The sequence below is a fragment of the Pseudonaja textilis genome, chromosome 3, assembly GCF_049901715.1.
Source record: "Pseudonaja textilis isolate UNSWEBS1 chromosome 3, rPseTex1.2, whole genome shotgun sequence".
In the NCBI taxonomy this organism is placed as follows: Eukaryota; Metazoa; Chordata; class Lepidosauria; order Squamata; family Elapidae; genus Pseudonaja; species Pseudonaja textilis.
The window spans coordinates 65,064,087-65,078,913 of NC_141992.1; the positions used below are offsets into that span (position 1 = coordinate 65,064,087).

The window sequence follows — 14,827 nt, forward strand, 5'->3', positions numbered from 1 at the left end:
TGATATAGTATAATAACTTCCTTCCTTTTTTGCAACATTCAGAACATCCAAGATTCTGCCACTGAAATTTGGCAGCAAACTATTAAATTCTGACAGTCTTTGTCGTGTGTTTCCTATTCAATTTTTTCCTAGGTATTTGGTTCTATTTCCTAAGTAATACAGCAACTAAAATAAGCCTTGTGCTTCCAATACTTAAAGTTTTTATTTTATATTCTCAATAGACTTTGTTTCTTGTAGATTCTTACATGTAATACTTTAAGTTGTTCTCGAGTAACAAATATTTAATATGGAAATTGCAAATTACTTTTATATGCATGTCTTATAACTGGTACCTTATGTAGTATAAAATAATATACCAGATTGTCATTCAATCTCTAACTAAGATACTAATTTTGAATTAAGCATTGAAGGAATCTTTTAACTCTGCTAAACAAACCTCCTAATTTTCAGTTGGGTATTGCAGCATTTTAGCTTTCATAGTATTTCTGTATTCACTAATAATAGCCTCTTGAAATGTATAAAACCTCTCTTGGGGAGCCTGTGACTATTTTCTTCCTTCAATATAGAAGAGCTTTGATTCAAAAGGAAAGCCTACCCTGAAGTGGCATGGATCATTGCCTAGTAAGAGGAGGAAGTCATTCATGACTGCAGTTGATGCTCCAGTTTTAATTATGTAGAACTGAAAAGTCTTATTTTCTTATTAGTTTATCATGCTGGCAATTTGAACCTAAGAGAAAATATTTTATAAATAAGATCTTACTTTTCACTTAAGTATTTGCATTTTGTTTTCTGATGGCTCAATTATGCTTTTGAAATAACTGAATATGTTATTGTAGGACTGTTGCTGATAAAACAAATAAATTGGAGTCGACTGTTGAGGTGTATCGCAAAAAGTTGGAAGACTTGAATGACTTTCGGAGACAGGTGAAAATACTTCAGGAAACAAACATGATGTATATGCATAACACAGTTAGCCTAGAAGAAGAATTAAAGAAAGCAAATGCAGCTCGTACACAGTTGGAAACTTACAAAAGGCAGGTAAGAAATGTTTCCTTTCATCTTGTTTGAATTTCTGTGTTTTCTTCGTACTATTTCAGTCGAATAGAAGTCTTCACTTTTAGGTCTAAAAAAGCTGAGGATGAAAAGTGATTTCCTCCTTACGTTGTCCTTGCAAATATTTTTATTGTTTATATCAACAGTACTTCACTCATATTCATTTTATTCGAATAAGGTAACCTTATTGGTAGATTTAGCATTACCAGTAATACATGTCTTCAACTGTGCAGTTAGTTGTATTAAGCATACAATCATGAAAACTAGTGCCATAATTCTACAAGACCTATGTTCTATTAATTGAATCTGTTAACCTAAATTTCTAAGCATTAAATGATCTATGCTAAGATGAAATGCTTCAGAAGAACAATTAACTACAGGTATTCTTTGATTTATGACCACAATTGAGCCCAAAATTCATGTTGATAAGCAGTGATATTTGTTAAGTGAGTTTTGCCCCATTTTAGGACCTTTTCTTGTCACTGTTGTTAAGTGAATCACTGCCGTTCTTAAGTTAGGAAAAATAGTTGTTAAGTGAATCTGGCTTCCCCATTGATTTTGCTTGTCAGAAGGTCACAAAAAGTGATGACGTGACCTTGGGACACAGGAACGGTCATAAATATGAACCAATTGTCAAACATCCAAACTCTGATAATGTGACCATGAGGATGCTGCAATGGTTGTAAAGTGTGAAAAATGGCCATAAGTCACTCTTTTCAATGCTATAGTAACATCGAATGGTCACTAAATGAATTGTTTAAAGTCAAAGACTAATATATTCCATTTAACTGGGGAAAAACTGATTTCCAGCTAATGCTGAAAAGATTACAGGTTCTCATGAAGATAATGAAATCCTGATTGTAACACTATTTCTGCTCCAGTATTACGGAAGAAGTTATTTCAGATTACCAAGTTCTAAAACCTTTATTGGTTTTCTTTTTAAACCAGATCCAGGAACTTCATAGCAAGCTCTCTGAAGAATCCAAAAGAGCAGATGCACTAGCTTTTGAAATGAAACAATTGGAAGAGAAGCATGAAACATTAATTAAAGAGAAAGAGGTGAGGTTTCAACTAATGCGGAAATACAGTTTTCGAAATATTGGGAAGTCAAGATATCTATGTGGATTGGGAAGAGGAAGTGGGTTACTTAGATTGTTGAGTCTCAAAAAATTTGCAATGTAATGATAAATTGTTTTAGACCAGGGGTGTTAACTGGATCACGTCGCAGGCCGCATCATGACGTATCACAAAGTGCTTTTTGCCTTTGTGGAGCTGGGGTGGGCATATGCTCCGTGGGCTGTATCCAACCCGCAGTCCTCCAGTTTGATGGGCCTGTTTCTAAGCCATCATGGAAGATGTTACCATACATTATGAAAACTGCTTTATTCTTTTTGAGAATGATGTTCTATACTCTATAACAGAATCATGTTGTTAAGAGTTATTCTGGGATATCATTTTCAGGTGGAGAAGCAATTAAAGCTCTCATACAATATTAAGAGCCAAGTATTTTGATATGCATCTACCATTATCAAATGACTTTTTATTTTCAGAGATTAATAATTCAACGTGATGCATTGAAAGAGACCAATGAAGAGCTCAGGTATTCACAAATGCAGCAGGATCATCTGAACCAAACAGGTACTTAAAAGAAAATATTTAGGATCATTTTTGCTTTGACTCCATGAAAGTAGTCTCATGATCTTGCTTTATGCCCTCAGGTGTATCTACTGTGAAAAGCCATGAAAATCTTGCTGCTGAAATTCTGCCTGTGGAATTTAGGTAAGAGACGTAAACACATGTAAAATGAAGTATGAATCTTATTTATAATGCAATAGAATATCAGACAATATAGAAATCCCATATTCTTATAAAGATAAAACCCTAAATATTGGAAAGGGGGATTTCTAATTTGAATCAATTTAGAAAACATCTGTACTCTCAATTAAAAAGAAAGTAATCAATACAAGAAATACAGCGATAACTCTGTATGTCTGGTTACAACCGAGACTGGATTTTTACGAATTTCATTACATAGCTTTATAGTGTTAAGTCTTTCCTGGTAAGAGCCTATCCAGAGGATCAGACATGTATCAGCAAAGGAATAAGTTGATACTGGGGATTTACTAATTTATGGAAGAATAAAGCCTGATTCAATTTCTTTACCATCACTATTTCAGACAGTGCGGTTAGAGGCTGCTTTTGAGGAAGAAGTCTGTAATCTATGTGCATGTCTATGTGCTATTTTTAAGACGCTATTCTGCTATTTCTGCTGAAATGAAATTAACACATGACTAGGTCTGCAAACAGATTTTTGTGCATAATATCACATCAACTGCCAATTTTATTGTAATATACAGCAAGCCCTGTTTTATAATGTTGGAGGAAAATGCAGTATTTTGTCTGCTTACAAATTTTATTTTAAATCTCAGAGAAATGTTCATTCGGCTTCAACATGAAAACAAGATGCTTCATTTGCAACAAGAAGGATCAGAAAATGAACAAATTGCAGAGCTTCAAGAGAAGCTGGAACAAAAAAATCGGATGATAAATGAATTAGAAACTGAAAACAGGTGATTCTCCATATAACATTGATTTAATACTGTTTTTAATAAATACAAAAAACTTGTGAGAGACACAGAAAACATACTGAATGATAGAAAGCACATGAAAGACTGATTGGCTCCACACTGGTGGGTGCAAATGGATTGAAAGTGGACTTTCTTACTCAGTCTACTCCTAGAGTTGCTTATAATTATTAAACAGGGGACCCTGTCTAAATGAAGTAGATTGTGATTCACTGGGAAAGAGAGATCCTTAAAACGTAGGGCCAGACAATTTCTTTGAGTGGAACTCTACTGTCAGCTGCACTTTCCTCTGATTTCCTTTCAGTTCCTGTATGACAAAGTGCAGATGTTCCTCACTTACTGACCATTCATTCAGCAACCATTCGAAGTTGTGATAGCACTGAGCGAGTTGTGCTTACAACTAGTTCCAGCTATCATGAGACTGCTATTGCTTGGCCACCAGCTTGCAGTTCTGATGGTGGATACGTCCTATAGTTACATAGTTGTTACTTGAGACTTTCCTTATTGGCTTCCCACAAGTTAAATTAATGGGAAAGCCAGCAGAGTAGGTTGTATGTTGCTCTGGTAAGTCCTCCTGATCTTCCTGTGCTTGCATCACACTGCAAGCCCAGGAAGCCAGAAGGACTTATCAGAGCAACATACAACCTACTCTGCTGGCTTTCCCATTGACTTTAATTGCACAATCCATTCCCTGGGCTTCCTGCACTTGTGCCGTAGCATCCACCCTGCAGCTTCTTATGCTTGGATATAGTCTGCACCAGGCCTCCAAAAACCCCTCTGGCATCCCACAATTAATGTGCAGCATACACATGCCTTCATCCTTCTTTGCCAAGACATCCCTTTGCTCCTTACCTGGGATTCCTGCCACTTTCTGGTTAAAGATGACCCATGTGTCTTACAGTTATGACAGCAACTGGGAATATCACTATGCTGTGCAGTCACTTTATGACTGCATTACTTAGTGACAGCAATCTCAGTTCTATTTATCATTGTAACCTGAGGATTATCTCTAATTTAATTAGCAGGGATTAAGTCCCTCAATAGAGAGGTAGTCAAGGATGTTCTTGCTGCCAGCTAGGGTATGGGTGTTAATCTTGCAAGAACAACAATTTCATGCTTGAATATTTGAACTCTATTAAATAGTCTTACGATTAATGCTTTATGATAGACTGAGCAAGGAGCATCTTGGGGAGCTGCAGCAGCAGATTGAAGACCTTCAGAAATCCTTGCAGGAACAAGAGTCCAAGTCAGAAAAAGAAAGGGTAGGTATGACATCGGAATATACAAGTAGTTCTTGGATTACGTCCATTTGTTCAGTGACTGTTCAAAATTATGATAGTACTGAACAGATGGTATTTACAGCAGGTCCTTGTACAGTGAGTGTTGCAGTGTGTCTGTGGTCAAGTGATTGCGATTTATGAGATTCCCTGCTGGCTTCCCACAAGAGAAGTCAGTGGGGAAGCTGGCAGGAAGTTGGAATTCCAAAAGGTACTGTTTTCACGACCTTTGCAGTTCTCGCTTAACCATGGCAATCAAGACTGGCAGAATTGCCGTTGGCAAGTGATGCAGTCATATGATATTGCACGCTACAACCACAATTTTCATCGTAAGTGGAGCACTATCTATATTTCATAATAAAACATCAAAGTTCCAAATACTCTAATAACTTTAGTGTAAGTTATTACTGAATAAGAATGTGCAGGTGTTTGCTATATGAGCTTTCCTCTGCATAATTTATTCCAGTTAGAAGACTATTTGTGTCTATGCGTACAAGAATCTGTTAACTTTGTTAATGGAATACTTTATTCTACAGAGAAGTAATTCTAACCAATAGTGATTTGTATTAAGGCTGATTAAATTTGAACCTGAGTTGTCCTTTTGGAACATGGCCTCTGGCCAGTTCTAGGATGAAAATGCATTATCTGTATATATAAAAGTGAAATACCACTCCTGCATTATCACAAAATCTCCAGAACCGTAAAGCCTACAAACTTAAAATTTGGCACATATGTTTCTCTTGGCTTCTAGATGCTCACTAAGAAAGGATTTTTCAAAACGACCATCAGAGCATTACTATTTTGTATATTATTATTAACACGCTCTGATGCTAAGGAGATCTGCTTCCCCTCCCCACCTGAAAAGATATCTGTTCCAAATGCAAAACATGAGCAGAGGAGAGGAGTTTCAGTTTCAGTTTCACAGCAGCAACCAGCTTTAATACAGAACAGTTGAGCTAAGTCATGCCCAGGCTCCTTGCTGTTTCCTTCTTGCTCACACAGCAAATACTGTTTCAGTTTCCAAATAGCCCTCAACTCTCTCACATACTGACAGGACATTAGCCAGATGAATACCGATGGATGCTGGTAGGCAGAATTCCCCCGTCCCCCCCTTATCTTCCTCCCCCAAAACTAAGCCCAACCACATAGTTTCGTAGCGAAGCACAAGTATTGAGCTAGTTTGAATATATGTATACAAATATACACAGTGAGTTCATTTTTCTGAAGAAAGGAATATTCAGGCTTGGTTTCAGTGGGAATTGACAACTTTGATTAACAAGCAGGAAAGCTTGTGCAAGATTTTTGTATGTGTTTATAACTATGTCAGTCTTTAATCATTCCTTGGATATGGAATATCTTAAATTCAAAGTAAATATTCTGTCTTTTGTATAAATTGCAATTAAAACGTGCATTTTACTTAAACAAATACAAGTATATGACATATTTTAATGTTGAGAGCAATTAGTTCATGAATAACTAAGCAAAGTTTCAAAAAAGGAACTAATGTAATGCATGGCCATTCCTAAAAATCACAGGGCAATTATGATATGGGAAAGACATAGACTGAATATAATTTTCTTTATATTTATTGGACGTTGAATAAAGATCCTGAAACATGGTCTATTCTAGTTATGTAATGAAGTAGGACTCAGTAGTTTTTAATACTGCTCTACAGTGGGGTTGATCATAGTTACCTCTGTGTGTGTGTGTGTGTGTGTGTGTGTGTGTGTGTGTGTGTGTGTGTGAGAGAGATCATATGATCAATAACTTTCTAGTCACTTTTATTTATTATTTGCAGTCCAGTCAATTGAAGCAGAAGATAGCAGCCCATATGTAAGTGATACATTTATATTTCTTTGTATGCATGTGAGCAGACATTAAAACGAGACTTTTTATGACTTATTTAACTGATCTTTTTTCCTTGTTTGTAACACCATGGTGGAATTGGAAGAAAATGCTGCTTTTATTAGTAGTAAAATAAGTACATAAAATGGGGGACCATAGACAAGTGGGGTTTTTTGCTGTTGTATGGTCCTCTCTGTTGCCTTCCCAGACATATTGATCTTGTAACTCAATAATTGTGGATTCCCCTTAGGCATTCATCCTCCAAAACCTTGAGGGAGAGTCTGGAATTGTTCAGGAATTCATAGCTGTTAGGATAACTATGTACTTCTCACCTATGTTATGACCTTATTTTTTTTTTTTAAATATCATTGTATTGGTTTTGTGATGGGATGGTATGCTTTAGTGTTTCTTATAATTGTGAGATGAGAAGGTAACATGCTATTTTTTATATAAAATAAAATGTCAGTTATGTTGCTTTTTAATTAAAAGAAGCCATATACTTTCAGGGAGAAATTAAATGAAGTCCATGAGGAACTGCAGAAGAAGGAAGCTCTTCTTGCAGACCTTCAACCAGATTTAAATCAAAATGGTAAAGTGATGTTTTACTCCTTTAACTTTTTGCTTCAGGTATACATTATTCCTATTGCATATATAAACTTTGGAGGACATTTAACTTTCTCTGTTTGATTTCTTTTACTACCCAGTATATTGATAAAATACTGCAAGTATATAAATTGAAGGATATATCCCTTTTTTCTTCGTTCTTAAAAATCATATCATATTAAATGCAGTACATATGATAACTTTGAGCTGTATTTCTGAATACTACAGTGAATGCAGCTGGTAAGGCAAAATGAGGACTTGTGATCCCTCAGGTGTTTTATTAAAATCCAAATTTTATCGGCATTAATGGGATCGCAATCTGTATTCTTAATGGATTACAACTAATTACTGATCATTTAGGCCTCCCAGAGGTAACAGTATTCACATGTTATTGGTTGTTCCAGATGTGGGTATTTATCTCTACTAATATTACGTTGGGTTTTCTAATAATAGCACAAAAAATAGAAGAATTAGAAGCTGCTTTGCATAAGAAAGATGAAGATATGAAATCAATGGAAGAGAGATATAAGATGTATTTAGAAAAAGCAAGAACTGTGAGTATTATTTTCTCTAAACCAATGAATTATTTAAGAACTCTTGAACTGGAAAATTGTTCCACTCCCACTTCTACTATTTGAAAGCTACATTAGTTCTCTGTTCCATACTTAAGTTTCCTAATTTAGTTAACTATGTGGCAGTATCTAATTTAATCCTTTTTCTACAATTCAGTTGTGCCTGATTCTTGGAGACTCCCTATACAAATCCTTGTAGTTTTCTTGGCAAGATTTTTCAGGAGTGATTTGCCATTGCCTGCTTTCTAGGGCTGAGAAAAAGTAACTGAATCAAAGTCACTCAGCTGGCTTTGTGCCCAATGCGGGAATAGAACTCACATTCTCCTGACTTGAAGCCTGATGCTTACAACAAAATGGTTTGCAGTTGTGATCCAAAATAATTAAACATTAACATTAGCTTATTCTGCTTTTCTAGGAAAGGTTTCTCTCATCCTGAAAAAAGGAAATAAAATAAAATCTGTGGCACTCTGGATTTTTACTTCAATCACTGATAGCTTTATCGAAAGGATGTATGCACTATATCCGTTTCATTTAGATGAAGGATTAATAAGAAATGTTTAATCCCTTCAAACTATGTCATAAACATCACATATGATAGGCATCAGAAAGCTTTTTCTCAGACTGAACCCATAAAAGCAAGAAAAGCAGAGTGAATTTGTTGATGTAAATAAATGGAAATAGAATCAATAGACTGGAGCTATAGGCTAGACCAGAAGGTTGAAAAAACATTCTGGAAGAAAGAATAGAAGTCACAGTACAAAATTGTTCCAAACTTTTTTAATAAAGGTGGCTTGCTCAGTTAGAATGGCAAATTTTAGGCTAGTTGATCGATGTAATTGTTGCATATGTTATTTCTTTAAGTGGATAAAAATCATTGTAAATATGCATGTTCTTTCTGCAGGTCATAAAAACTTTAGATCCCAAATTAAAACCAGCATCTGCTGAAATAATGTCGCTAAGAAAACAGTTGGCAGAGAAAGACAAAAGAATAGAAACACTTGAGGTATTTTATTTATTTATTCAATTTATATGCCATGTATTTTACCATCAGGCAACAGTGTTTTTATATATTTATTAAATGCATACTTGATTTCTGGTCATGTGAACACTTAAGGAAACTTACAACAATAGAACAAAATATAAAACTAAACAGTAAAACTAAGAACAATTTTAATGTTTTCCTTCATTGCTGGGTGGGAAATTCTGGGAGTTGAAGTCCACACCTTTTAAAATTGCCAAGGTTGAGACACACTGGTAATGAACTAAGAGCTGCCATAAGAAATTGGTAAAATTAAGCCAGAAGAAATATAATTAAAATCTGAGTTTATTACTGAAGATAATATAAAGCAGTAAAAATTTTGTCTTTTTTTTAGGCTTGTGTGTTGCTTTGCAAAATTATGCATATAGTAATCATTCTGTTGCCTTGAATGTCATATAATTTCTTCCACTTACATTATACTTCTTACAAATTCATTTTAGGGTCAGTGTAAATCAGCCAGGATTCAGGAGCATGAAGAAAAGTTAATTGTATCTGCATGGCATAACCAGGTGAGTTACTGTATCTGTGCACAAGGGAAAGTTTTTAGTAAACATGGGTGAAATTCCAATATATTCTACTGATGGAAGCAGCTTCCTGTGACAAGCCCCAAATATGATTTCCTAACCTTGTGCAGCAGATTTTAAGAAGCTAGTGGAAGCCACAGGGTGGGGATAGGGGAGTATCTAAGTATTCAAGCACAATTATTTCTGTCCTTGTGTAGCATTGGATTTTATCCTTAATATTTTCAGAATCAAATAGCTAGATCTGATATGATTAATATTTATTGAAATGGTGGTTTTTCTCTGGGATCCTTGTGATTACATGCAGTTTATTTTTCTTTGCAGAGCTCCCTACTAGACCATGTTGTTTTATGGAAATGTTTGATGGGGTCCTTTACTCTACAACAGGAGTCTCCAAACTTGGCAGCTTTAAGACTTGTGGTCTTCAACTCATAGAATTCCCCAACCAGCCATGCTGGGGAATTCTGGGAGTTGAAGTCCACAAGTCTTAAAGTTTCCATCCTGCTGTATAGAATTAGTCATGGATCCCTCTGGAAGGTCCTAGTTTTTGAGTGACACAATAACCTAATTGCCTTTGAATTCTTCCTCCTAAGTAAAAGTCTTAATTTTTACTTAACATTTTACTTGATTTTTAATGTTATTCATCTTCTCAGCTATTCTTGACCTCAGTATTGTTTTGTTCTCATATACTGAGCATTCAACTTAATGGCCTTTAGGCCTCTAAGTGTCCTGCAAGGGTGGTGGTAAAATAACATCAAAAATTGTGCTACCTGTTTTATTGCTAAATGGTGGTGTGATCTGAAATGGGCTTGATGCCACAACTTGTGAGTGTTATAGACTGCCCATTCCTGCAGTGCTGGAATCTATATTTGTCATACATTTTTCAGTAGCCATATTCCAAATGTGATACTACTTTTAAGTAGCGCTGTTTCTGGAAATTATTCCAGGATTATCATGCATAATTTGTAGATCAATTATATAGCATATTATCTCTGCATGTTCAATGCCTGTTTACTATGCCAGATATTAAATATATCTCTTATTAAGGCAGAAAAAAAGAAATAATGTATGCATTAATAATGTAGTAATACACTAAAAGTCAGCCATCATAAATATTAGCTTTGTTTGAGATTGAATGAAGAGCAGTGGATTTAAGTAGTTTATTCTGTTTCCTTGCAGAGTTTAGCATTTCATAAACTAGGAATGGAATCCAGACTTTTCAGTGGAAATACCATCTACAGGGATGGTCATTCATACCCACCTGCACAGTCTTTCCTTGCTCAACAACGGCGACTGACCAACAGCCGAAGGAATCTCTCTGTTAAAGCACCACCTACATCGTCAGATTAAGTCATAGAAGATAGTCTACCCTAAAGTGTCCTTAATTTATTTCATTATTCCTGTTTTAAAATGTCAGACAAAAAATAAACTATGATGCAGGACATCAGCTCTTTTACAAATGGGATCTATCTGCTGCTAAATCTAATTAAGGCAGATGATAAGAAACAAAAAACATTTAATGTTTCCTTTGGGATTTTGAAAAGATTGGGGATATGTTTAAAAGCACAGTTCTTAAAGGATTTATATTTGTTATCATTCTATATTGTACTGTATATAAAGATATGTAAATTGTCGTATTTAAAGTTTTACTTTTAAGGTTCTCACTCCAGGTTAATCACTGGTTTTAATAGGAATATTTTTGATTAGTGATATGTTTGCACAGTTCTTTTTCTTTAAAGTTAGTTTATTCTTTAATAAGAATGGTTTTTATTAGTGATGGGTCTACACAGTACTTTTTATTTAATATTAGTTTATTCTTTAAATAGCAACACTAAAACTGGAAATTCATGAATATTCTTCAAGATTCATGGCAAGCAGTTGCTCCCATATTCCCAAAAGTAGAATGAAATAATTGATTTAATCAGTAAAGCTGTAATCCTACTGAGTTCTCCCCAAGCCCTTCTTCCGTTCAGCAAAAAGTAATTAGATTTAGAATAACTTGACCATTATCTTATTACATATAGATGTTTTTTTTCTTAGTAGTTGAGTTTGTTTTGGAGGTTAGTTTTTAAAAACCATGACACAAAGTTGATCAAGACAAGAGGAACTTCAATCACACGAGTGTTTATTGAAGGAATGAAATTTATGTTTGCTTTCAAGATCTTTTACATTTTCCATTTAAAGGAAATGTACATATTCAAATTAAACACACTGGAAGGGGTGGAAATTATTCTATTTGAAATTGAACTATAATGCAATACAATCTTGAACCCATACACCTCAAGTAAAATGAAGCCTATAAGCTGGGATTTTTTAATAATATTTTTTGTATTGTTGGGCACCAAATTTATAATTGAAATTATAATGATAGTTTTACTATTTTTGCATTTTAAAACTGGCTTGAGCAAATAACTTCAGTATCAAATGGTTTTGTGTAGATACAATACCACAAGCCTGATTGCAGGTAGTCCTCACTTAATGAGGGTCATTAGAACTGGAATTTTTGTTGTTACGTGATATCATAGTGCAATGTCATATGACTGCCACTTTGGTAACCACGCTCCCTGGTTACCATCATTAAATGAGCACTATGCGGATCATTAAGCGAGAGCCCCACGTAATTACAGCTTTGAACTTCCTGCTGCCTTTTCTATTGACTTTGCTTGTAAGAAGCCGGTAGGGAAGGTTGCATATTGTGATTGCATGACTGCAGACGGCTGCAAAGGTAAAAAATTAAAGCCGGTTGCTGAGCACCCAGATTGTGACCATGTGACCACGAGGGCACTGCAATAACAGGAACTTCAAAGACTGGTTATAACTGCCACTCATTTAGCACTGTTGCAAATTCTAGTGGTCACTGAATGAATGGTCATTTGGAACATTTTTGTTTCATATTAAACAGAATAAAATCGATAGCATTGCAACAGGTATAACGACTCAGGAATAAATCTTGATGAATTCAGTGGCATTTATTTTCAGACAAGTACATATACAGTTGTAATTATATGTATTGTCAAAGAATTTCATTTCCCTCCCCCCAGTCTATGGTCCTCAGCATTTTATATGTTTGTTGATTGTCTCTTGGATTTTCTTTGGTTGCATTCCATTTTCTTCTTTGGGATTTGATAGTTCTCAGAGGCTGTTTCATTCCTTGTACTAGCCAACATGCACTAGACCACAATCTTGCTCAAGTAAGTTTCAGTCACAATAATGTGTATTGTGGCGACAAACCATGATTACTGTTGGTAAATAGAGTTGTATCTAATTTTAAGAATGAAAAGAAATATTAAAAACTTGAAGTTCATCTTACTGGAAGCAAGAAACTTAAAATATTTATGACTGACTATCATCAAAAGCTGTTGCATTAACCAGTTGAGGTGGATAAAGGTCTCACAGTTATGTTTTGGCCAGTATAGTTCTGCTGCTTAACTATTGCAAATCTTTGTATTATAAAGAACCAGGAGAAACAGCATTTTAGTAGTTCAGAATTATATCTCTACTGTAACTTGATCCAAAAGCATAGTTTTATAGAAACAAACTAATTTTTATTTTTTTCAAAATCCATCTAATGGAAAACTTGAGTTTATTAGCAGAAAAAAGTCCTAATTAGATGGCTCAGTAAATATAATTATTGCTGCCCCTAAAAATATTTCTTTCTCTTTTGCATATAATATCTCACCTCTTCATCTGCAATAGATCTAGAATATAATTCCTCAAAATAAATTCAATTATTTATGGATGGAAAAAATAAATAACCAGCTCTCAGTTTTAATGGTAGCAATGTTCTCAGTCATGTTTAGCTTGTAATCCTAAACTAGTTCAATATTCTGAAATGTCTGTGATTTTGTAGCTCTGACTTCCTAATTGCTTCATTTTGTAAGAATTGACATAAAAGGTGATACTTTTCAAGTGTATTAGTGAAATTATTCCTAAAAATAATTAAATATGCATGTAGACTGTAAAATACACATCCTAGACTGGATTGTGCAGCCTAGCAGAATGTGGGTGCCTCACACTTCAATATACATATATTTATATGTTTCTGTCAACAATAACGAATAACTGTTAGGATATTACAATTTATTCTGACCATTGGGGATGATAAAATGTAAAACTGGGTGAAGTCCTTTGGAATAATTCTTGGCAACTGAATTTTGAGTTGCCTTTTTGGTACAGCACTTATTTCAAAATATAAGCTACCTCCTTTGAATAATCTAATTTAAATAATTGATCAAAGCAATTGAATCCAGAATTTTATACCTCTTTCTTAGTTAGAAAAGCAAAAATGAAACCAGTTGGAATCTTTTTTAATTGATTCTACAAATTCACCCTTTTTTAAAATTAGTTAATTGATTTTATGTCACTAGTACTATTTCCCATAATATAGAATATTTAACTGCGGTGGTACTTATGTGTTCCCTGTACTGATTATGTGAATATTTTCATTACGGTAGGTTCCAAAATACATGCTGGTATAACTTATGCATTGACATTCTGGTTATGTATACAATGAGTTATTTTACTTATATAAAGAGATTACATTTTTTAACAGTTTTGCTTTTAGACCTCTATCTCATTTGACTAAAGCAGTTCTTAGAATCAAAGCTTATTAAAGGCTAATGTTTTTTTTATTAAGATGAAATATGTTTTTAATCCAGTATTTGCTTGGGATGACATACTTTTAAGCACTACTATTTTTTTCTTTTAAGTAGTAAGTCTGAGATATTTTTAGTTGGACTTACCAGGTTCTAATGCATATGATACATGCTTGTGTCTGTGCATAGAAAATGAACTGTGCAGAAATAGTATGAAAATAATTTGCACTACCTTGTAAACATGGTTTTATTCTTCAAGATGTTTTATATTCCCAATAAAATTGACAATATTATGGTGTTTTATTTTATGTCGTACTTGTAATCAAATGTGTGTCAAACCAAGTGCATATTCCTAACAACTGTAGCATACATTTATCACAAATTTAATCAATTTCTCAAAGTCAGGAGGAAGAGATGAGAAGATGATGACAAAAAAAGAATAGCAATGCTAATATAGCCAAATCCCTCAGATTCTTTTAATGCATTTTCTAAAATTCAGTTGATTTATGAGGTAAAAGTTTGGGTCAGTTGGATGTAATTGAATTAGACTTTTTCTTGTTTCCTGAATGGATAAAAGTCAAAGCATCCTGCTTAGGGTCATTGAAGCTACTGACCCCTCCTGTCCCATCAAGGAGACAATATCCTGGTACTAAAATCATCTAAAATTTTAATCACCTGTCTCCCTACCAAATTAAAAAGATACTTCTATCTCTATATTTCCCATGTGGTTAAATGGA

The 14,827-nt window shown here is 34.4% G+C and overlaps 1 protein-coding gene across 1 annotated transcript in view; it reads left to right on the forward strand.

The window, feature by feature from the left end:
• HOOK1 (hook microtubule tethering protein 1) overlaps positions 1-14,383 on the forward strand; it is a 30,674-nt gene extending 16,291 nt beyond the window's left edge. Inside the window, exons 11-22 of the mRNA XM_026707169.2 lie at positions 837-1,038; positions 2,002-2,112; positions 2,604-2,691; positions 2,772-2,832; positions 3,483-3,623; positions 4,807-4,900; positions 6,714-6,748; positions 7,267-7,349; positions 7,817-7,917; positions 8,837-8,938; positions 9,415-9,483; positions 10,675-14,383. Of these exons, the coding sequence (XP_026562954.1) occupies positions 837-1,038; positions 2,002-2,112; positions 2,604-2,691; positions 2,772-2,832; positions 3,483-3,623; positions 4,807-4,900; positions 6,714-6,748; positions 7,267-7,349; positions 7,817-7,917; positions 8,837-8,938; positions 9,415-9,483; positions 10,675-10,845 (1,258 nt within the window). The 3' untranslated portion in view covers positions 10,846-14,383. The remainder of the gene's footprint in view (positions 1-836; positions 1,039-2,001; positions 2,113-2,603; positions 2,692-2,771; positions 2,833-3,482; positions 3,624-4,806; positions 4,901-6,713; positions 6,749-7,266; positions 7,350-7,816; positions 7,918-8,836; positions 8,939-9,414; positions 9,484-10,674) is intronic.
• Positions 14,384-14,827: the final 444 nt, after the last annotated feature.